The 23,481-nt window shown below is 35.3% G+C and overlaps 3 protein-coding genes across 7 annotated transcripts in view; 2 read left to right on the top strand and 1 right to left on the bottom strand.

The window, feature by feature from the left end:
• The window catches only part of Orc6 (Origin recognition complex subunit 6), a 213,059-nt gene extending 189,917 nt beyond the window's left edge, over nt 1-23,142 (top strand). The window contains exons 2-4 of the mRNA XM_073990250.1: nt 22,085-22,157; nt 22,220-22,349; nt 22,420-23,142. Coding sequence (XP_073846351.1) covers nt 22,093-22,157; nt 22,220-22,349; nt 22,420-23,055 — 831 coding nt within the window. The 5' untranslated portion in view covers nt 22,085-22,092 and the 3' untranslated portion in view covers nt 23,056-23,142. The remainder of the gene's footprint in view (nt 1-22,084; nt 22,158-22,219; nt 22,350-22,419) is intronic.
• NiPp1 (nuclear inhibitor of protein phosphatase 1) lies at nt 50-6,407 on the top strand. Of its 3 annotated transcripts, XR_012413247.1 has the most exons (7): nt 87-470; nt 536-753; nt 821-892; nt 1,715-2,213; nt 2,277-2,417; nt 2,484-3,802; nt 3,874-6,407. XR_012413247.1 is itself a non-coding variant. In XM_073990241.1 (6 exons), the coding sequence occupies exons 1-5, from the start codon at nt 230-232 to the stop codon at nt 2,387-2,389; spliced, it is 1,143 nt and encodes a 380-aa protein (XP_073846342.1). In that variant the 5' UTR covers nt 50-229; the 3' UTR covers nt 2,390-2,417; nt 2,484-6,407. The 3 variants fall into 3 exon arrangements, 2 of the variants coding, with proteins under 2 accessions (XP_073846342.1, XP_073846343.1); XM_073990241.1 differs by having other exon boundaries at nt 50-470; nt 2,484-6,407; XM_073990242.1 differs by lacking the exon at nt 3,874-6,407 and having other exon boundaries at nt 2,277-2,530.
• Pex6 (peroxisomal biogenesis factor 6) lies at nt 2,516-8,094 on the bottom strand. 3 transcript variants are annotated; one of them, XM_073990228.1, is made up of 5 exons: nt 7,928-8,094; nt 7,575-7,678; nt 5,190-5,696; nt 4,119-4,892; nt 2,516-4,057 (listed from the first exon to the last, which is right to left on the bottom strand). In XM_073990228.1, exons 2-5 carry the CDS (start codon nt 7,593-7,595, stop codon nt 2,657-2,659), a joined length of 2,703 nt encoding a protein of 900 aa, XP_073846329.1. In that variant the 5' UTR covers nt 7,596-7,678; nt 7,928-8,094; the 3' UTR covers nt 2,516-2,656. The 3 variants fall into 3 exon arrangements, with proteins under 3 accessions (XP_073846329.1, XP_073846331.1, XP_073846328.1); XM_073990230.1 differs by having other exon boundaries at nt 7,809-8,077; XM_073990227.1 differs by lacking the exon at nt 7,575-7,678.
• Nucleotides 23,143-23,481: the final 339 nt, after the last annotated feature.

The following is a 23,481-nucleotide window of genomic DNA, read 5'->3' as shown; positions in this document are numbered from 1 at the left end:
TTATGGTAAATTCTGTCGATAATATCGATAGTGCTACTGATATTTTGCCAGCTCTACCGTCAACAATGCAACTTCAAAAACATATGTTTTTTTTGTTAGTGCACTAGAAACCAACCAATTCTTCAGACAGGGAAAAATTTAAGAACAGTAAAAAACTCAAAAGATTTGTAACATTTATTTTTTAAATAGAATATTTAATATTCCTATTGGTTTAAACAATTTGTATGACATGTCTGGCTACGAAATACCATCGTGGGCTGGAAAACCACCAACCGGCTTTCACTTGGATGTGCTAAAAGAAGATAAGCTAGTACAAAAGTTAATGGTGGATGAGAAACGATGTTACCTATTTGGTAGGAACGCACAGATGAATGATTTTTGCATAGATCATGCATCATGTTCCCGAATTCATGCTGCATTTGTGTATCACAAACATTTAAATATTGCTTACCTTGTGGACTTGGGATCAAGTAAGTTCCACGCAAAATCTAACTTCATGAGTCGACTATTAACAATATTTCATGATTTATTAAAGCTCATGGAACTTTTATTGGCTCTGTACGTTTGGAACCTCATAAACCAACACAACTCCATGTTAATAGCACCTTTCACTTTGGGGCGTCGACGCGCAATTATATATTACGCGAAAGACCATCAGCTGGTGGACGAAATAACATTATGGAAGACATACCAATGAGTGAATCTAGTGATGGTGCCCTATTGGGACTGCCAGAAACTCAAACGGAACTAGATGTAATATTACATTGGGAGTTATTAGTTTCAGGTGGATAATATTAGTTTTCTTTTTTTAATTTAACAGAATCTTACGGAATACAACACAGCCCACAATAGAAGAATATCAATGCTGGGGATAGTCGATGATATTAGAAAGGTAAAACTAAATTAAAAAAAAACTATTTCTTAGTGGGATTCTAGGAAGGGCAATGGTAGGCATGTTGCGATGTCTAAGAGTGCCACCCGAATCTATTTAAGCTCAATTGGTGCGAACGACATATCGAAAAAGACGACAGCACTGGATTACTCTGAAAATGTAATCCAATGGTGAGGAGTTTAACCACCATTGAATAAATTATTGTATTGCCGTACCAGCATACTAATTGCATTCCCACGGCAGCTGGTTCGTACCGGATTGACCCAAAACCATAGTATTTCGGGCAGCAGCTGCCAACCAAGCATGAAACCTGCAATGTAGGTTTCTATTCTGCTACAACAACAAGCACCAACGATAGCACCTGACTGCATCACATTTTCAATGGTTCATTGTAATGTTGGCGACATATCCTGTGTATTTCAGTCATGTAAAACTTAGAATTTTCTACATGTGGTGTCATAAGACACGCCGTTCGGACTCGGCAATAGGTCCATATAATTGAGCTAGAAAGAATCGGGCGCACTCATCGATATGAGAAAAGTCTCCCTTGTACCTTCTGAGATGTTTTGGAGGGAACAATTATATTAACAATATTTTATAGGAATGGCTTAGTGACAGTCGTTGGCTTGATCACAGTCCCCATTGTATATTTCATTGCGTCACCTGCTTGGTTGATTCCGTGGAGTTATTCCAATCATGTAGATGATGTGGATCCGATTTACTTTTTAATTTAGAGGAATAATATTTTGTCGAATTTATTTTAGACACTTTTATTAACAGAAATTAAAAAAAATTCTATACTCTCTATCCCCCTCATTTCAGAACAAAAATCCACGGAAACGACGAAATGTCACCTTTAACGATGAAGAAATTATAATAAACCCCGAGGATATTGATCCCAATGTTGGACGTTTCCGTAATTTGGTGCAAACAACAATTGTGCCAGTTAAACGAGCACGCTTTGATGGACAGGCTAATATGGGTATATCGCCAACACCAACAACTCATGTCAACAATCATCAAATATTTCAACAAAATTATCAAGAACATGCTAAGAGTTTACAACAAACATCTCCCGGTAATAGCAGCAACAATCCAGCACAACAAGCAACAACAATACCATCTTTGTATCAAGGTTTACCTGCAGCAACCCACGAATCACAGCATAGAACCGATATAAGTGGGCCATTGATTGGAGCAAAGCTTGGTTTGGGATTATTACTGCCCAATCCAGCACCTGATGTGACACCCGTTTTCAATGAACCACCACAAGCGGTAGCAAACAGTGCTGCAAACTCACAGAAATTAAATGTGGGCAATGGTACGAGTGGAATATTATCCGCAATTATAACGATTCACCAAAAAACGTTTTCTTTTCTTTTAGTACGCTATGAAGATCCCATGCACCCTGAAAGTTCTGGAACCTCTGGACCTCAAAAGAAGAAATACGCCAAAGAAGCCTGGCCAGGTCGCAAACCAATGCTTGGATCCTTATAACACAAATTTACATAAAACTTACACCTATGTATGTAATACTTTGTATTCTCAATTAATTATATTAATTAATTATTCGAGTGAATTATTTTTTTAGCAATGGCAAAATAACACAAATAAAACGTCATCTAAAAGTTATAAAAAGTCAACGATTTATTAACGTAAAAAATTAATAACAAAACACCAACACCTTATCCTTTTGTTTCAAGCACCACACATCAAACACTCTAAAATTGGGCAGTGGTTTCCTTGCTGTAGAGTAACATCCTCTTACACACTATAGGAAGCTTTAAGTTTATTGAAATACTCCAAATCCTGCCTACTAATAGAGGGTATAAATTTACGAAAAGATTTCGTAAAGTCCTCTGTTTGAACTATGACATTATCGGCAATTAATTCATCATCATCCAGTTCTTCGTTCACGTGACGATCTATGGTACGACGTACAGCCGAAAGCCAAGCATTTGAACATATTGAATATAAATCTGCACCAGACATTTCACCTCTCAGCTTGGCAGCAATTTCATCAATGTTACAATCGGGTGCCAAATTAAAACGCCTGGTTTGAGCTTTGAGAACCGAAGCCTTATCCTCTGGTGTACTGCAGGGACCCACATAGAATAATTTATCAAAACGTCCAGGTCTAAGCAGAGCTGGATCTATAAGATCCGGACGATTTGTGGCAGCTAATATGAAGATGGGTTTTGTGGGATCATTGCCCATGCCATCCATTTCTGCCAATAGCTGCGAAACAACACGATCCATAACACCTCCCGAATCTCCAGCCACTCCTCGATTAGGTGCCAATGAATCCAATTCATCCAGGAAGAGAACACATGGGGCGGCTGAACGGGCCCTTGAAAATACCTCTCTAACATTTTGTTCACTTTGGCCCACATACATGTTAAGCAATTCCGGGCCTTGGACGGAAAGGAAACTTAAATTACATTCTGTGGCCACAGCCTTGGCAACCAAGGTCTTGCCCGTACCGGGAGGACCATACAACAAAATACCGGATCTTCTGAGATTCTTGCCCATAAGGTGTACATGTTTCAGTGGCAAACCAATGCTAGATTGAATTTCATCTTTCAACTTAGCCAAACCGCCAATATCAGACCACAGCACCTTTGGTACCTTGGGAGCACCCAAACTATCGGCAAACGATGCCTGCATGGCACTTAGATGTTCTGCAAAATATTCAAAAGTCAGGGGCTTCAAACCCTTGTTTGACTTCCAATGTAAGCGTACAGCAAGATCATGCAAGTGTTTAAGATCACCCAACAGAAATCCTTGTGTCTTATCAGCCACCTCTTGGAACACAGATTTTGTTTTCAACCAATTGGGATAAAGCTTGGGAAGGAATTGTTCCTGTAACTCCATGGGATATAAGGGTATCGACTTAACATCGCGAAAATTGTAAATTTTATTTTTGTAGATTTCCTCCTTGTGTAGCCATTTTAAAATTTCATATCTTTCTTCTTTGGTAGGGGCTTCGATTTTGATCAATTCCAAAAACATGCGATGTATCATTGGTTTCAAATACTTGTCATTGGTTAGAGCCACAATTATTATGGGATATTTGCGGTTTTTAACAAATAATTCCTGGGTTTGGGCTTGAAATGTTGCCAAAAGACGGAGATCTTCATTGCCCTCATTGTCAATACCGAAAATCTGGAAGCAAGATCAGAGAAATTAGACAACGTATGTTGGAAAAATATTCCCAACAACTTACCTCAAAATTGTGAAAGCAAATCAGCAAAGGCTCACTAATGAGACTTTTAGCAAACACCGCCTTTAATTTTAGTTCAGTGTGTGAAGGAACTTGCGATACAATTTCAGCACAATCAACACCAAATATGTGTAAACCCAAATCCCGGGCCACTGCATTTACCAGCTTTGTTTTGCCACAACCCCGCTCGCCTTGCACCAAAAACATTGGATTGATGTGTTCTGATGACAGACAAGCCGATTTCCTTGGCAAAAACGCATCAATAGAAGAACGTAGGCATTCATATGAACTTTGTAAACCTGTCGGATAACCTTCAGCAATAATTAAATCATCTAAAATTTGTCGCGGTAAAAATTGAGGAGAACTAGCAACTTGTATGAGGTTCGTCAAACCCTTAGCGACAACTGCATGCATTTCAAAATCATCACTTCTGGCCTCAAGTTTTACACAACGAAAATGTAAAAATTTCATATAGGCAAATATCAAATAGTAATGGGCATACTGGGCTGTACCAATAAGTTCCGGGGAGATTTCAATACGATAGGTGTGACCACGATGCAGTATGCGTGGTGTATCGAAATAACAACTGAGTATAAAGTCGGACACTTCGGGTGGTAATTCATAGGGATTAGTGATGATATATACATGAGCCTTGACGGCAATGTGCGGTATTGTCTGTTGATCATTTAGTGGGTGTATTTTAGCCCAAATACGCCTTCTATCCGACAATTTATTGGTGAAATTAAAACGATCCATAACATTTGAATAGAAATTTTCCTGAAATGGAGAGATAACCAAAATTAAGAAACAAAAGGACAAACAAAACTCTAAGTAGCAAAATTCCCATGGCAAGTATTTCTATGTACATTCCGGAAGGGAAAGCAAAAATCCTTTATTTCCTTCTAAAAAAAACCTTTCCAGATGAAAGGGTGCTTCTATAGATCCTTCCCAGCCCCTTTCCACAAAAAGTGTGCTTCTTAAGGTCCTTTCCAGAGGAACGGGTGCTTCTAGAGACTCTTCCCACTTGCATATCTAGTCACACAAAATAAAAAGCAACAACATACAGTAACTTACCTGAACAAATAGGCAATTGCTTTTGCACTGTTTTACCGGAAGTATTTGTACCATCATTGTATGGGGCGATTGTTTTAAAATCTTTTTCACCAACGAATCACTTTCTCCATTCTGGCCATTTTGTACTGAAGACTTTTTATCAACTGGCTCTGGTTTGCCACAGCTAACAGTTAAATTAATAAAATTTACATCGTGCGACTCGGCATATTCTTCAAAAACATCTTCCGATGCAAATACAATATGTTCCGATTTAATGAATTGATTCTTTATGAGATGTTCATACAAAGTATTCGGCAGTGGCACCAAACGAAATTTATCCTTGAAATATTTCATATAACGTTTGTAGAGGGCATATTGCAAATAACCCGGATAAATATACCAGGCACGTTTGGGTAAAAGAATTTGTATGACAACATTGTAGGCTTCGATAAGTTCACGCATACGTCCGGTATATTCATAAAATCCTGGTTCGCCATTGTCTATCGAACGTTTGGGAACAATTTTTTTCTAAAAATGTGATAGGAACAAAAGAAATCAGTTAGGTATTTTTCGTGCAAATAATAAGAAATATTTTCAAGGTATTTCATGAGATTGAATGAGTTAAAAAATGTTACACAGAACAGAGAACATTAGATAGTGGGTATATTGCATATTATTATTAGTAAGTTTTGTATTCAATAATATTAGTTATAAATTAGCATTCTAATATTATGTTGTTTGTTTTCTATGAAGCCTGGGATTAGTTAACAAATGAAATTTACAAGTGTAAATAATTTACACACATCCTTACCGAGGAATATGAATACAGCTGTATTTTGAGTTGACCAAATTGTGTTTTTATAGTGTTGATGTGACCTATTGTAATTGTAACCGGAAATGTTTAATATTGAATTAATTAAAGAACTATTGATGAAAGGACATACTAATTCCAGAGGACAACTATAAAATAACTAATACCAAACACAAAATGCTACTTTATATCTATTTTTTTTTTTTTCAAACGTTCCCACGCCTCACTTTCCCACCCCTGCCGACCGAGGAAGCGACCTCCCTTTTCGTAGGGATCGCGTACACACCATGATCCGCATCATGAGGGATATGAGAAGGAAATCAATAACCAGTTACGGAATCTACCTCATCAGCCAGTTAGTTAAATGTTAAAGGATACATATACAACTCATTTAAAAATAAAATTATGTTATTTTTTATAACTTCTAACCCCCAGTTTTTGTAAAAATTTTTATTCTTCTCACACGAATTGTCAAATTTTGTATGTCGATTTACTCGCTTTAGCGCAAATGTAGAGCGCTGATTTTTAAATGAGGAATCCTTAACGATATATGGAACGGGTATACGAAAAATTAGATGTGTATGTCATCTGGGGGCTAAGCTATGAATGCCTAAATTATTACGAATATAGACGAACGAACAAAAATAAGTTACAAAAACTGGGGGTAAATCCATGCCAAATCTATGTCCATATTTACATTAGGCGATTTTCCTTGCGGCAATTGTCAATTTGTAGGAGAGAGAGGTGAGGCATATGGTAACGCTTTGCCTCTCAACACCCTCTCTCACCAACAAACTGACAATTGCCGCAAGGAAAATCGCCTAATGTAAATTGGGACTATATTACAGTATAAAGAATTAAAATCAGCAAACATTTTACTAATTGGTTCGCACTTTGAATAATTCGTGCGGTAAAATCTGAGTAAAGAATTTGAGTGTATCTACTAGATTTAAAAGGAACACCGAAATTAGGAAATTTGATGGCACACTACCATTCACAATTTTTAGCACCATCATACTATTCAACATAATGCGTCTACATTTTAATGTAGGCAATCGGATTAATTTTAACCTGCTAATGTTGAAATAATTGCTCTGTTCCAGAACCTGCAAGAACCTACTAATTTTTACTACGATAACAATTTTTCCTTTATGTTATCGGAAAAAATAGTGAAAATTAGTAGATTCTTGCAGTTCTGGAACAGACCATATATTTGAAATATATTTCTTCAAAGAACGAACTTCAAAAAGTTTTTTAATCCGATTGTGTACTATATTTTAAATATTTAAAATTTCGTCTAGAATACTGAGCAACTAATTAGATGGATTATAAGTTGTATACCATCTAGTTGCTCTTCAAACATTTCACATTTTATATTATACCTTCCAGCAAACTATTCCTCCTGACAGTCTATTCACATACTTTTTAAATCATGTTTGCGACAAAAAATGCATCCTATTCAGTTCTTCGACCCACCCTCATATACACTCATACGTATGTAGTATATTTTTGTTTATCGTCTCTTGTGCGTTCTGTTGTGCACCCACCCGCAAGATGAAATGAATATGTACTTAGATTAGTATTGCGAAACTTACCTCTTTACTTAGTTCTACCATTTTACATTAATTGTAATTCTATTTTAGACAAAAATATAGTACATTCACACTTTATTTTTTTCCCTTTAAACACCACACGTAATCTATAACAAAATAAGATGACAAATTAGAAATGAGGTGTGGAAAGGTTAATTAATACTACAAAAAAGGATTTCAATCGAAGATTTTTAAAATAACATTCGTAATATAACTCTTTCACTTGTTAAGATTTACAATTTTCATACACCACGATCACTTTTTAGTCAGCAATTTTACTTTTTTTAAGTAAAACAAAACTACACCGTGCTTTTCGAACCAACTATCAAAAATCAATTGGAATTTAAACCTTTTACCTTCTTAGTAGTTACTGTTACTCTCTTCTTCATGCCTTAACTGTTAAAATAAGCAAGTTATCTGAGAATTGTTTTATTTTATCTCCCTGCTAAGCACAAAACAAAGATTATTTCTGGGCAACAAAAAACCTTAAATATCCATAATCGAATAGTACTGGCAAATAATCGATGGCACTATCCAAATATCGATAATTTATTTTGAACATCACTATCGATGATTGTTTTTGGCATAAGGTGTGTTCGTTTACTCAACAATTCGTACAAATTTGTACAAGTTCAGTAACTTCTTGCAATCGGCTAAAGGCCTGCGTACATAAGCTGCTCTGCCTGATTGCCTTGCTTTGCTGCTTCAATAAAAAAATAAAAGAACAAAGAAGGTCGACCCAATTTCCAACTGATGGCAACCCAGTTCGAAATTTCGTCTTTATTCTTTTATTTTTATTATGTCAAAAATGAAGGAGGAAAGCAAGGCAATCAGGCAGAGCAGCTTATGTACGCAGGCCTTAAGGTCTTTTGCATTGTACTGAGGAGTAAACGAACAACATCCAGTAACAATTTGTACAATTTTTGAGTAAACGAACACACATATAATCAGCCCAATTATGAACGGCCTCTCACCGTGAGTTTTCTCTTTCTCGCCTCCTCCCCTATTATTAACATCATATCGCCGTGAGTGATGTTATGTTCTCACTGTTCCCTTATTATAAACAACAAGAGGGTGAGCAAAACTCACGTTCGTGAAAAAAATAGCTATTACAAATGTAAAAAAAGTGAGAAAAAGAGGCAAATTTCTGCTGAAATTTCTCACTACCGAAATCAAAGTGAGTTGAACAAAAAAATTTAAGTGTGAACATTTATTTTAAAAAATACGAATATTTTGTATCTGTAATGATAATTAATTGTATTTTAGGTTGAAAGTAACAAAAAATAGTAAGACATTTTTTATGTTGTGAGGTTATTGTTGACCTTTGGACGCTATTTTCTTTGGTTTTAATTTGGCTTGAGGTCAACTTAAAAATTTAAAAACAAATGGGCGTTTTTGTTTTTATTCTTATAAAAAGAAAGAAATATCATTATTATAAATTTCTACCATAATGTTTATAGTTGCATAAAACGAATGTTCTTGTTTTTTAAAGCTTAGGACATTGACCGCTAACATTTTTTCAGAGTTCAGAATTTGGTACAAAATTGGGTCTACCTTCAGTTCCAAGAATGGCATGTAACTATCCACTGGAGTTATATGACTAGGTTTGGTATCGCACCATTAAAAGACGCAGAGTGCTGTGCATGGTGCTATCAATATTTGCCTAAGAATTTAGACGACTGCAATATCCCAAGTATAGTTGAGCAAAAACTACTCTGGTTTGTTGTGGACTTTATTCACACTATATTTGTTTACATTAGAACCTGCTTGTTGAGCAAGGGATTCTATCCAGTATGGTTGGGCTTCCCTCTCTAGAACGTGAAGATCATTCTTGATGGACCTAGTGTGTCGGGCCAACCCACCCAACGTTTTAGTTACAGTACTTGCTCGGGCATTACCGTGAGAGCCATCCCTATCTCACGGTAATGCCCGAGCAAGTAATGTAACTAAAACGTTGCCCGTGGTATGTATCAGTGAAGGAAGGCCTAAATCGAGTTTTCAGGTATGGACAGATCAAAAAGGTACATTCTGCATAAAGCGGCTCACAACTATACAAGGACCCAATCAGGAGCAACCCATGTCTGCAATTGTTATTCCTAGAGAGAGTAATGTACACGATTTGGATCTTTTGGGGTCGCAGTCTTGGAAAGAATGGGAGATGGTGCTAAACACAACTTCCACTTCATTTCCTTGGTATTCCTCAGAATTTGCCATTTCTGTTATCACCCAAAATGCAACATTAAACATTTACTTATTGTAGCCATTTAATGACGTTTTTAAACGACATTTGTTCACTTTTTTACGATTTTCCAATAAATTTCACGAATTCTTCAGTGTAAATAAACAATTTTCACATATCTGCCAAAACAAAAGAACAGCTGTTACAGATGTTGCCATGTTGTTTTAATGTTGTATTTTCTTTTACCAATATCCATGTTCTTTTACAGTGGATTGTTAATAACTGACATTTTTCTTGCTAGAAATGTTTATTAATTTGAAAATTTATTTATTTTTTATACAAAAAATAAGAATTAATTAATCTCAAAGTTATTTGTGCAAAAAATGACGGTATGGCAACACAAATTATTATTTCAAGGGTTCACAAGTCGCGCCATTATTTTCCATTTTCCGACTTGTCAACCCTTGTTCACTTTTTGTGCTCCTTCCTGCTCAATCATAATAGCTCGAGCAGGTGAAAGTGAACTGCAACTCACTTGTGAGTAGCTCCCTACGTGAAGATTCATAATCGCTATGAATAAGTTGAATGTTTGGACTGGATTCGGATCGATCATAAAAGAATACTTGAATCTACATATAGCCCTGTTCCTTTACGTGCAAGAATCTTCAAGTTTTACAACTTTTTACTCGAAAAGCGTTCCTTTACTTCAGACACCATACAATTCATATGGAAGTAGATTACAACTTTTGCTACTTTTGCCAGTTTTACCATTTTCAAAAGTAAAGGAACAGACCATATATTTTACCAGAATATAGGTAATATTATTTTACCTATCAGTTATTAATGAAATTATTGGTCTGTTCCTTTACTTTTAAAAATGGTAACAGTGGCAGAAAATGGTAAAAGTGGTAAACTGCTATCATATAAATTGTATGCTATTAAAGTCCCAATTTACATTGGGCGAGTTTACTTGCGGCAATTGTCATTTTGTAGGAGAGAGAGGTGAGGCATATGGTAACCCTTTGCCTCTCAGCACCCTCTCTCACCAACAAACTGACAATTGCCGCAAGTAAACTCGCCTAAGGGAACACTTTACAGGTTAAAATTGGTAAAAAATGGTAACCTCAGGCACGTAAAGGAACAGAGCATATGTTAATTATGCATCACATGTTTTTTCATATAGTAGCTGCTTGCAGGTTCTGTAAAGCGGGGTACACACGATCAGTTTTGCTCAAATAATCGGTTGCTTGCCAGTGTGGCCGTTCATTTTTAGCTGTAGCTCTGTTCCTTTACCTGCCTGAGGTTACCATTTCTTACCATTTTTAACCTGCAAAGCGTTCCTTTACTTTAAGAAGCATACAATTTATATGAGACCAGTTCACCACTTTTACCATTTTTTGCCACTGTTACCATTTTTTAAAGTAAAGGAACAGACCATGTGTCTGGTTACCCTAAAATTTGTAACAATTTGTACCAATTGTTGCTGGAAGTCGTCTGTTAACACAAAAAAACCAGCAAAAGAGAGCGATTCGAGAGAGACATTTTGACAGTTCTTTCACTGAGAGCTTGCAAATTCTTGCTGGACAAATTTCTTCTAGCAAGCACTTGCAAGCTCTTCTTCTTCCTGAAAACAATCAATCATCTGTTTTTAATTTGTTGCTGATTTATAGCTGTGTCTGGTTACCCTAAAATTTGTCACAATTTGTACCAATTGTTGCTGGAAGTCGTCTGTTAACACAAAAAACCAGCAAAAGAGAGCGATTCGAGAGAGACATTTTGACAGTTCTTTCACTGAGAGCTTGCAAATTCTTGCTGGACAAATTTCTTCTAGCAAGCACTTGCAAGCTCTTCTTCTTCCTGAAAACAATCAATCAGCCGTTTTTAGTTTTTTGTTGATTTATGTTTGTGAACATTAAAAACAATTTTATTGTGGAAATAACATAGTCTAATTGTATTGTTTTATGGAGAACAAATTTGTAAAGTGGAAAAATACTTTTTTGTTTCATTTTCTTTTTATTTTTAATAAAATACAACGTGTTTGCTTCCTTTGTTGGCGGACAAATTGTTCTGTTTTGGCAAGTCAGCTGATTGCTTGCTGGTTTTTGCTGGGAAGGTGTCTGTTTACTTTTTATAATTTTCTAGCAAAAGATAATAAAAACCCCTTACTCTCTGAGAAAGTTCTTGCTGGACAATTCTTGCTGGGAAAGTAACCAGACAGACTTTATGTTTGTGAAAATTAAAACCATTTTATTGTGGAAATAACGTAGTCTAATTGTATTGTTTTATGGAAAACAAATTTGTAAAGTGGAAAAATACTTTTTTGTTTCATTTTCTTTTTTATTTTTAATAAAATACAACGTGTTTGCTTCTTTTATTGGCGGACAAATTGTCTGTTTTGGCAAGCCTCAACGACAAAGGCAACCTCGCAATCCTTAACGACACCGGAAACGAGAACCTCGCAAACCTCAACGACGACACTGACAACGACTACCTCAACGACACCAACAACAACGGCGTCCTCGCAAACCTCAACGAAAACGGCAACCTCGCAATCCCTAACGACACCGGAAACGAGAACCTCGCAAACCTCAACGACGACACTGACAACGACTACCTCAACGACACCAACGACAACGGCGACCTCGCAAACCTCAACGACACCGGCAACGACAACCTCAACGTCAAATCAACATCAAGTAGTGCACTTCGGCAAAGACTGAAATCCTCCAGAAAAAGGAAAATCATCACTATAGAGCTAAGTAGTGACCCAAAAATTAATTAAAAAAAAGCGGTAGACATGTGCTACTTTGGGAATAAAAGGGTTTCGTGGGCCGCTAAACAATACAAAGTTCCGGTGCATGAACTGCAAGCAAGGTTTGATGTCCTGAAGGCAAGCATCCTCGGTTAGACCCTTTTAATTACCAAAATATTTTGTGGTTGCTGGACAGTTTGACATTTATCGATATTTTCAAAAAATCAACAGTCAAAACTGATCGTGTGTACTCCGCTTAAGCTGGGTACACATTGTCAGTTTTGAATGACAGCTTTGTTGTTGCTTGCTAGTGTGGCCGTCATTCATCATGCAACCACAAAATGTTTCGTGGTTGCTGGACGGTTTAACATTTATCGATAATTGCGAAATATCGACATTCAAAACTGACAATGTGTACCCAGCTTTATTCCGCCATGTATTTTGCTAAAGCTGGCAAAAAATCGATGGCACTATCGATAAAATCGATTTTTTTTAAACCCCAACCATGGTACAATGGTAATTGTACTATGACCCCAAGAACAATTGCCGCTAGAGTAAATTTTTTCCTATGAATTTTACAAGAGAGCGCGCAGCTAGGATGCCATTTTGCTTCCACGGCACACAGCTATGATGCACTCCATTTTCGATCCAAATCACAGCCTTTGATGTGTCAATTTCTTTGCGTATACGTCAAATGTAAACCTATCTGAAATCCATTGGATTTCGTTTAACGTTTAATCAATGGAATTGACAGTTGAAATCGAGTGGATTTCGTAAATGTAAACCAAGCATAATACAAATTATAAAAACTCTTCATTAAATTTGATCATAACTGAGTTTACTTCCTCTGTTCTGCTTTTTGTGACACCACAGCTGACATTGCTTCATCATCCAAATGGTTTTTCATTAAACGGTTTTATTTAACTCAGCCTGTTTGTTTTATTCTTGGGTCAAATTTAGTACATCAAATTTCACCCTCTTCCTGTCAACCGATTAACCTGAAATTTTGTATACACTTTGGACTTTGGGGGCAATACAATTATGTTTATTCATTATCACTATAAATTCAAGATGGCGGCCGCTACAAAATGGCGGATAACGTAGGTTTTATCAATTCCATCAATATGGGTATCAAATGAAAGTGCTCAACCAGTAGAATACAATGTACTATATAAAATTAAAATCCAAGATGGCGGCCCCTACAAAATGGCGAATAACTTACAGCGAATCACATTAAAAGTATCCACATCAATTTCTTTTATTAAAACTGCTATTGCGAAGAGACAATTAATAATGCCGACTTCATTCTTTTTTCTTTGCATTATTTTTATATGTCTTGACCTAAATATTATAAAATAAAATTAACGAAATTCTGATGAATTTAGATAATAAATTAAAAATTGTTAATATCATCGATTTTTATCTCACAGTGAAAATATCCACTCCAAAAGTAAAAATTGTAAACATCACCGATTTTTATCTCACAGTGAAAAGTATCCACTCTAAAAGAATGCGAAATAAAAACTAAAAACTAGAAAATAAAAATAGGTAAAAAACTTTTTATGTTAAACGGTTTTATGTTAAACATACATTGCAATGTTTAAGATAAATTTACTAAAAACCAAAAAATAATAAAATAGATACAGTCGTGGGAATTATAAACATATGCATAGACTAGACTAAAATAAAACCGTGGGGCACGTCAATTGTCTACAATCGTTGATTAAAATGTTTGTTTTGTAATGATACACTATAATTAGGCAGTTGTTCAACCGACAACGATGGACGTGTGATAAGTAGGGCTAGAATGTGCCCCACGGTTTTATTTTAGTCTAGTCTATGTATATGTTTATAATTCCCACGACTGTATCTATTTTATTATTTTTTGGTTTTTAGTAAATTTATCTTAAACATTGCAATGTATGTTTAACATAAAACCGTTTAACATAAAAAGTTTTTTTACCTATTTTTTTTTCCTCCAACTCCAGTTCAGATTTCCAAAATAACTCTAACTCAACTTCAAAAATAATTTGCGTCTCGTGAATTACAGCAATGTTCGTATCTTTAGTTTGTATTTCTTTATTTTTTTACACAAATTCTTATAATTTTAGACACTCTTGTGTTCAGAAAAAAAGACTCCGACAGTAGGTATCAAAAAATTGGCTTGCTTGGCTAGGGATCTATAAGCGAGTGCTTCTAAAATGTATCGAGCAGAGTGCATTTTTCATAACTCCGTGTGGACTGCATCGAAAGATGTATTGAAATCATAACTCTGCATTGCACTACTTCCAAACTTTTTTGCTGGGTTCCGCCATTTTCATCTCCAAGTTAAAGTTGGGTACACATTGTCAGTTTTGAATGTCGATATTTCGCAATTATCGATAACTGTCAAACCGTCCAGCAACCACAAAATATTTTGTGGTTATATGATGAATGGCAAAAATGAACGGCCACACTAGAAAACAACAACAAAGCTGTCATTTAAAACTGACAAAAGGTCTGTACGATAAACGATTCAACAGCAACTGAGCATGCATACATGAATATCGTCGCACACTTTCCTCTGGCGTGTTGTTTTGTTGACGACTCAACAGCAACTGAGCGAACGAGCATAAGACTATGTGTGACATAGCTGGTGTAAATTTTTCACCGTATTGAGCAGGGCTGATCTAAATATTATAAAAATTAACGAAATTCAGGTAAGTTTTATCTCACAGTGAAAAGTATCCACTCCAAAAGTAAAAAAATTGTAAACATCACAGATTTTTATCTCACAGTGAAAAGTATCCACTCTAACAACAATAAATATCGTCGCACACTTTCCTCTGGCGTGTTGTTTTGTTGACGACTCAACAGCAACTAAGCGAACGAACATAAGGATAAGTGTGACATAGCTGGTGTAAATTTTTCACCGTATTGAGCAGGGCTGATCTAAATATTATAAAATCAAATTAAGGAAATTCAGGTAAGTTTTATCTCACAGTGAAAAGTATCCACTCCAAAAGTAAAAACTGTAAACATCACCGATTTTTATCTCACGGTGAAAAGTGTCCACTCTATTTGACAAAATGTCTAAAAGCTGTATAGGATAACAAAGGATGTCATACCGAATGCTAAATCGCTAAGAAATCCTTATGGTTTCATAAAACTTTTAGAGTGGATACTTTTCACTGTGAGATAAAAATCGGTGATGTTTACAATTTTTACTTTTGGAGTGGATATTTTCACTGTGAGATAAAAATCGATGATATTAACAATTTTTAATTTATTATCTAAATTCATCAGAATTTCGTTAATTTTATTTTATAATATTTAGGTCAAGACATATAAAAATAATGCAAAGAAAAAAGAATGAAGTCGGCATTATTAATTATCTCTTCGCAATAGCAGTTTTAATAAAAGAAATTGATGTGGATACTTTTAATGTGATTCGCTGTAAGTTATTCGCCATTTTGTAGGGGCCGCCATCTTGGATTTTAATTTTATATAGTACATTGTATTCTACTGGTTGAGCACTTTCATTTGATACCCATATTGATGGAATTGATAAAACCTACGTTATCCGCCATTTTGTAGCGGCCGCCATCTTGAATTTATAGTGATAATGAATAAACATAATTGTATTGCCCCCAAAGTCCAAAGTGTATACAAAATTTCAGGTTAATCGGTTGACAGGAAGAGGGTGAAATTTGATGTACTAAATTTGACCCAAGAATAAAACAAACAGGCTGAGTTAAATAAAACCGTTTAAAAATTGTAAACTGCTCACATATGAATTGTACAGTGTCAGAAGCAACTCTTGTGCCAGACACTGAAAATAATACATGAAAATAGGTGTGTTCGTTTACTCAACAATTTGTACAAATTTGTACAAGTTCAGTAACTTCTTGTAATCGGCTAAGGTCTTTTGCATTGTACTGTAGAGTAAACGAACAACATCCAATAACAATTTGTACAAATTTTGAGTAAACGAACACACATAATATTTTAGCTTTTAGAAGAGAGCGGAGGTGAAGGAGCTCCCTTTCTCCCTTCTTACCCATAAGCTCAAAACATTTTCATGAAAATTTTCATAGTCTGGCTCAAGACTAAAGAAACGCATTTCGAGTAAAAAGTGACAAAACTTGAAGATTCTTGCACGTAAAGGAACAGAGCTCACATGTCTCTTTTTTGACAATGTCAGAGTTGCCACACATATGTATTTACTTGGTCTTTTTCTTTTTTTCTTCTCAAATGTCAGTTGGCATAACAATACTAAAGAAATGTCAATTGTTGTGCAGTACAAGTGGTGACACTGCACAAATTTGACAAGTATTGCGCAACGTGACGCCTCTTGTTGCATTTATGAAGTCGCGACGATATCTATAAAAAGACGTACTGCATTTATAAAGACGAATCATGTTGCATTTATGAAGTCAGACAAAATCTTCCTAAAGTTTTCTACCTGATGCCGATTTTGGGTGGAATAAGATGCATAATACATTTGCACCGCAGATGACTTATAGAACTTGGATGTGGGATATTCAAAGCAATCTATCCTGCGATCTCACACCGTCGAATTATTCCCTTCTTTCACTCGACAAGTTTTGTTTTAGTTAGGCTGACTTCCGAAACGTCAGTTCCTTTGTATTCGTGCATAAATCCAGATGAAATTTCATTTGACGTTTGAGCTATGGAATTGACAGATGAAATCGAGTTGATTTCGTAAATGTAAACTAAGCATAAGGTAGGCCACAGCTAAAGGTCAGAACAGAATCAATCGTCGTTTGCTTTGCTTGCTTCCCCAAGTGTCAAATTATAAAGGAATGACAGAGCCTCTTTGCAAATCCGCCTGCGTTCCCCTTTAGGAGGCTCTGGCATTCCTTTATAATTTGACATTTGGGAAGCAAGCAAAGCAAACGACGATTGATTCTGTTCTGACCTTTAGCTGTGGCCTACCTTTAGCTGTGGCCTACCAATTATCGATAACTGCCCAACCGTCCAGCAACCACAAAATATTTTGTGGTTATATGATGAATGGCAAAAATGAACGGCCACACTAGAAAACAACAACAAAGCTGTCATTTAAAACTGACAAAAGGTCTGTACGATATCCCAAAAATTTGTACAAATTCATACAAATTTTTACTGAATGCTATTCGATAACAAAATTATCCAGCAAAAGAGAGCGAGTTTGGAGAGATTTTTGGAGAGTTTTGTGACTGAGAACTTGCAAATTTTTGCTGGGAAAATTTGTCCCGCAAAAATTTGCAAGTCTGGTCTGACTTTTAATCACCTGATCAATGTAAACAAATCGAAATGTTAACATTTTTGACCAAGAAAATTTCACAAATGCACATTTTTTTAGATTCTAAAGCGTTGTGGATAGGATTAAGGCAATAAATAAGTAAACTGCAATTTTAAGTTCCGGTCCACACTAGAGTGATTTCATTGAAAAAATTGTATGAAATTATGCGTCTTTAGATCGACCTCCATAGTAAAGTAATCACCCTTATTACGGTTGGCGTAGTCGTAGACGTTCAAGTGACGTAGACGTTGTCGTAGGCGTAGTCGTAAGTTACATTTTTTATGTGATGAAAAATGATATACAACGACAATTTTTGACTTTTACAGCATGGTATATCCTTACAAAATCGAAAGAAATACATTCGTAATTCCCAGAACGGATTTCTCGTTTTAAATATAACATTTATTTTTTTTCATACGACAAATTGGTATTACGTATGGCGTAATACGACAAATGGGTATTACGTATGGCGTTGAAACACGAGGAAAGAGTCGTGTCCGATTTTGTAAACGACAACATATAAAAATAGAAACAAATCAATTTCAAAAGATTTTTTGGCAATGATTATTAAAACATATTGGAAAATAACTATAATAAATACAAACTTTACTACTTTTATTCATTTGCATAACATAAATTTCGTGTTTTTATCGGATGACAAACTTTCTATTGAAAATCTGTTAGAGTCCTCATATAGCGATTCATGCAATGCGAAATTCTTAGTTTTTGTTCAGGAGATGATTTCGAACAAATTGTTTTACAATTAAAAAAATATATATTTTTTTAATTTTGTATGAGAAAAAAATTGTCGTTGTCGTAAATGTTACGTGGTACCAAAAAATATCCCTACGACAACGACTACGCCAACGACCACAAAAACGTCTACGCCGAACACTTATTTTGATTGTAAAAACTGTAGGATTAGTTGTTCTTCTGAATTAATAGTTTAAAAATGATCTACTAATAATTCTATTAACTTTTGTTAACAAAAGAATTCTTTAAAAATTAAAATTTTTGCTTTTCTGTTCAAATACATAATAATACCAATTAGACGTTACGACACGTCAGTTTGTAATTTTGGATACGACAACGCCAACCGTAATAAGGGTGAATATCATAAAATTGCTGTAGTGGGGAATTCGATTTAAGAACACCTAATTTCATGAATTTTTTTAATGAAATTCAGGCTAGAGTGGACCGGGACTAAGATTTATGTTTTTGTTCCATTTGGTTTAAAATATCAAAAGAAACAAAAACAAATTTCATACATTTTCGGAAACAGCTGACTTTCTAGCAAGTTTTTGCAAAATGCTGTTCGATAACATTCTGAATTTTTTGTTGCTTGAGAGAGTAAAATTTACTGAGAGAGGTTGCTGGAACTGACTGAGTAATTATTGCTGGAAAGTTATCGTACACACCTTGTGTCGTGCGGGCCCAGATGGGGCAGATGTCTTGCACAGCGCGGTCGATTTCCGCCCAATAAGAACTTAGGCGACTGCAATATCCCGAGCAGAGTACGTAAAAATACTTTAAATAAAATTTCCAATCGTTTCGTTTAACCCTCGTTGGCCAAGCTCGCTGTTTAGTTTCGTTTTGTTTACATTCGTGAGTACGAACAAAACGAAAAGCGAAAAGTACTCAACTCCACACCAACAGATAGAAAACTAAATAGTACTTAACACATGTGAATAAATCAAAAACGTTTGGTGGTTGATAAAATTCACTGTGGTATGCTGATGCTAACTTATAGGGTTGTTAAGCAATCACATGTGTGTGTGTGTGTGTGTCAAAGTGTGTCATTGACCATAACGCACGGCAAACGTTTCCCAAAAATACTTGTCGTTTCGGTGGTGAATGAAACAACTCGACAAAGCATAGCCGAAGTTACATTTCACCAATCGTACGGTTTCCATCTTTTTACGTTGAAAAGTTTGTGTTTTTGTTTTGGTTGTGAGAATGAAACGATTCAGAGAAGCTGAAAAGTTTGTGGCTTTGTGTGATTGGTACGGGAATCGTTTTGTTTGTTTCCGTTCATTGATCCCTAGCGTAGTTGAGCCAAAACTAAACTTTGTCGTGGCAGCTACATATGTAGCAATCTCGGTGTTGTTTGTTATGGTGTGATTTCCTACTTGAAGTTTTGGCAAAATGAAGATTTGTTTCTTCCGGTGATTTGAGCAACTTTATATTTTTAGTTTATCACCAAACTCTTGGGCTGATTCAATGTTAAGTACAGTACACATTGTCAGTTTTGAATGACGATTTTTTACAATTATCGATAACTGTCAAACCGTCCAGCAACCATGAAATATTTTGTGGTTGCATGATGAATGACAAAAATGAACGGCCACACTAGCAAGCAACAACAAAGCTGTTATTCAAAACTGACAATGTGTACCCAGCTTAACGGTGACAACTTAACGATAATATCGATAGCAATCGATATTTTAAAATATTATATCGAAAATATCTAATCTTGGGGATATCGATGGTTTGTCAGCTCTAATTGTGCCATGGATTTAGTCTTAAGGCCCCCACTCATTAATCAGTCTGTGCCGTCAGTCCGATAAACCCTTTCTGTATGTGTGACTGACAAGTGTGTAGCACGAACCATCAGTCAAGTCTAAAAATCTTGAATTTCTCCTCCAAAAATGAATGAATTCTACGTTTTTTGTGTTCCAACACCAACATTATGCGGGGCATACACTATACTGCCAAACTGCACTGCCAAATGAACCCTTGTGTACGTGTGTGATTGAATAGTGTGTGCCATTCCTTCAATCCATATTCCAAAAATGATGAATTTTCCTCCAAAACTCGATGTTGGGTTGAAGTTTTCCAATTTTTTTAATTTCCTCACAAATAATATTTGTTGTTTTCAAAAATTATTTGTTGGTCACTTGGAAAATAAACAAAATTCATCGGATTGAAAGGGGTTCATTTACAAAATCTATTTTGATTTCAATCCTGCCAAAACTACTCCCAAATACATTGACAAAAACTTCAAAATTTACTAATACTATTACAAATGCTGTCGTGCATGCCCATAGTGTATGCCCCGCATTATTTTCTGTTTTTCAAAATTATTTATTGACAATTTGAAAATAAACACAATTCACCCAGACTGATGGGTGTTCATTTTGAAATTAAAACTATTTTGATTTTCATCAGTCTTGGAAAACTCACACATACATTCTCAAAATTTCGAAAATTTACACATACTACCATAAATGCTGGCAGTCAGACTGACTAATGAGTGGGGGCCTTAATGCCAGACTATGAAAATTTTCATGAAAATGTTTTGAGCTTATGGGTAAGAAGGGAGAAAGGGAGCTCCTTCACCACCGCTCTCTTCTAAAAGCTAAAATTTTTTCATGTATTATTTTCAGTGTCTGGCACAATGCTTGGTTTACATTTACGAAGTCCACTCGATTTCAACTGTCAATTCCATAGCTCAAACGTCAAATGAAATCCCTATGGATTTGACAGTTGAAATCGGGTGGATTTCGTAAATGTAGACCAAGCACAACCAATATTCCGCCATGTATTTTGCTAAAGCTGGCAAAAAATCGATGGCACTATCGATAAAATCGATTTTTTTAAAAATCCCAACCTAAAATTCATTTAAATAAATAGAAATTTCGCTGTTTTTCGGGTTTAAGAAGGTTGTAATATAAACAAAGGCTGTAATATAAACATGGCCTAAGTCCGTAGTCACACGTACACATTTTAAGTACAGTACACATTGTCAGTTTTGAATGATGATTTTTTGCAATTATCGATAACTGTCCAACCGTCCAGCAAACACAAAATATTTTGTGGTTGCATGATGAATGACAAAAATGAACGGCCACACTAGCAAGCAACAACAAAGCTGTCATTCAAAACTGACAATGTGTACTCAGCTTTAAAGTAAAATGTATTTTTTTTTTAATATTTTTATAAAATAAAAGCAATTGTTTATTCTCCTTTAAATTTCTGTCAAGAAAAGCATTGACATTTCCGCCATTTTCATCTCCAAGTTAATGGTGTTGACAACTTAACGATAATATCGATAGCAATCGATATTTTAAAATATTATATCGAAAATATCTAATCTTGGGGATATCGATGGTTTGCCAGCTCTAATTGTGCCATGGATTTACTCAATGTACAATTTGAGAAATTTCCATCACTGTTGAACGATGTTTTGGCGCCAAATTTTGGTAAACAAACATCAGTTCATAAGACAACATTTCAACAACTACTTCACAAAAAAATTGTAAACAACTTAGCTTGCATTTTATTAAAGTTCAACTTAGCGGTCATGGCCACTTTAATTGAGCAATTGGTAACGAAAATGGGTTTAATTGATGAACCAAATATTCTGGAGTATGTTGGATGTAAAGACTTCTTTAAAAATTCGTATATAATAGCTTATCTTTTGTTTACAGAAAAGCTACGGAGTTGGTGAGACTTTTGGAATTGAGGTCCACTAATGTCCCTCTGCAAATAAATGAGTACGGTAAAATTGTCCTATGTGGTGATATAGCAGCCACACTATTGGGAATAGCTTTTGATAAGGTATTTATGAGAGACGTTAGTTCATCATCATTTACATGCATGGATCTAATCCCCAAACTCCATTTTCCAGGAACAAGCCTTAAAATTATCTGGTCTACGTAAATCGCATTATACCAACCACAAACGTATGATTGAAAAACTTTTGGACCTTAATAAGTTGGTGGGGGTCAATGATATTTGCATACAATTGAACGTGCAAGAGGTGAAGAAAAAAGCTGATGAACTATTGGAACTCTATCGCAAAGTCATTGCCAGTGAACAAACCGATGTTGATGATACGCATCCACAATATGCCAGTATGGCTGTTTTTATGGCTTGTAAACTGTGTCAAAAGAAAATATCGAAAACAAAAATAATGCCCTTTAGTAATTTAAGGCCGACACAATGGCAACATTTGGAACAAAGATGGGAGAAACTTATTGCCAAACATTATAAAAATACTATGGATAATAAGTTGAAAGTAGATGATAACGAGGAAATTAATGATGAAAACAAAGAGAATGGAACTATGAAAGGGAAGGGAGATGGCAAAGGAAAGGAACGTCGTGTAGAAATCGAAGATTATGAAAAGTGGAAGAAACGTATGTTGGAAATGGCCCAAGCAAAGTTAAGGGAGGAAGAAGCAAAAAGAAATGAAAGTGAGATAGCCAAAGGAGCAAATAATGAAATTAATGAAAATGCTGATATGGCTATATTAGGATGTTAAGATAAGTAATTTATTTAAAAAAAAAAACATTGTTATATTTTTAGACAACCGTTTTTATTTCAATATACATACATACTTTTTTTATAATGAAACTGACTACGAGAGTTGTGGCTGACTTCAAAAACGCCTTTATTACAAGAATTTGATTTATAATATTTACGAAAACTAGACTAGACCAAAACAATAATTTTTTTATTGGAACACCTACCCCTTAATTTTTTCTATTTGACCCAAAAACCTTATCTGGTATGTGATGGAAAATGATTCGGCCCGTGGCTACATTTATGTTAAATAATGGGTAAAAATTGGTTGAAGCCAACGTGTCGTTTTTTGTTTTCCCTCGATTTTCCTGTCAAAGTAAAATTAGAAACCAACTAAATAAGGATCATCTCACCAATGTATAATTTTTCAAAGTTTAATCTGCGT

This window comes from Musca autumnalis, unplaced genomic scaffold (assembly GCF_047663935.1).
Source record: "Musca autumnalis isolate F117 unplaced genomic scaffold, ASM4766393v1 scaffold_5, whole genome shotgun sequence".
Classification (NCBI taxonomy): domain Eukaryota; kingdom Metazoa; phylum Arthropoda; class Insecta; order Diptera; family Muscidae; genus Musca; species Musca autumnalis.
Note: the sequence above shows the minus strand (reverse complement) of the source record. Positions and strands in the feature narration are given on the sequence as shown.

Bases quoted from the DNA above. Each gene is read 5' to 3' on its own strand.
- NiPp1 (XM_073990241.1), top strand. From the start codon at position 230: ATGTCTGGCTACGAAATACCATCGTGGGCTGGAAAACCACCAACCGGC. The intron at 893-1,714 runs GTAAAACTAAAT...CCCTCATTTCAG, and splicing joins TAGTCGATGATATTAGAAAG to AACAAAAATCCACGGAAACG. The intron at 2,214-2,276 runs GTACGAGTGGAA...CTTTTCTTTTAG, and splicing joins GAAATTAAATGTGGGCAATG to TACGCTATGAAGATCCCATG.
- Pex6 (XM_073990227.1), bottom strand. From the start codon at position 7,960: ATGAAGAAGAGAGTAACAGTAACTACTAAGAAG. The intron at 5,697-7,927 runs GTAAAAGGTTTA...TCACATTTTTAG, and splicing joins TAACAGTAACTACTAAGAAG to AAAAAAATTGTTCCCAAACG. The intron at 4,058-4,118 runs GTAAGTTGTTGG...TCTTGCTTCCAG, and splicing joins TTTGCTTTCACAATTTTGAG to ATTTTCGGTATTGACAATGA.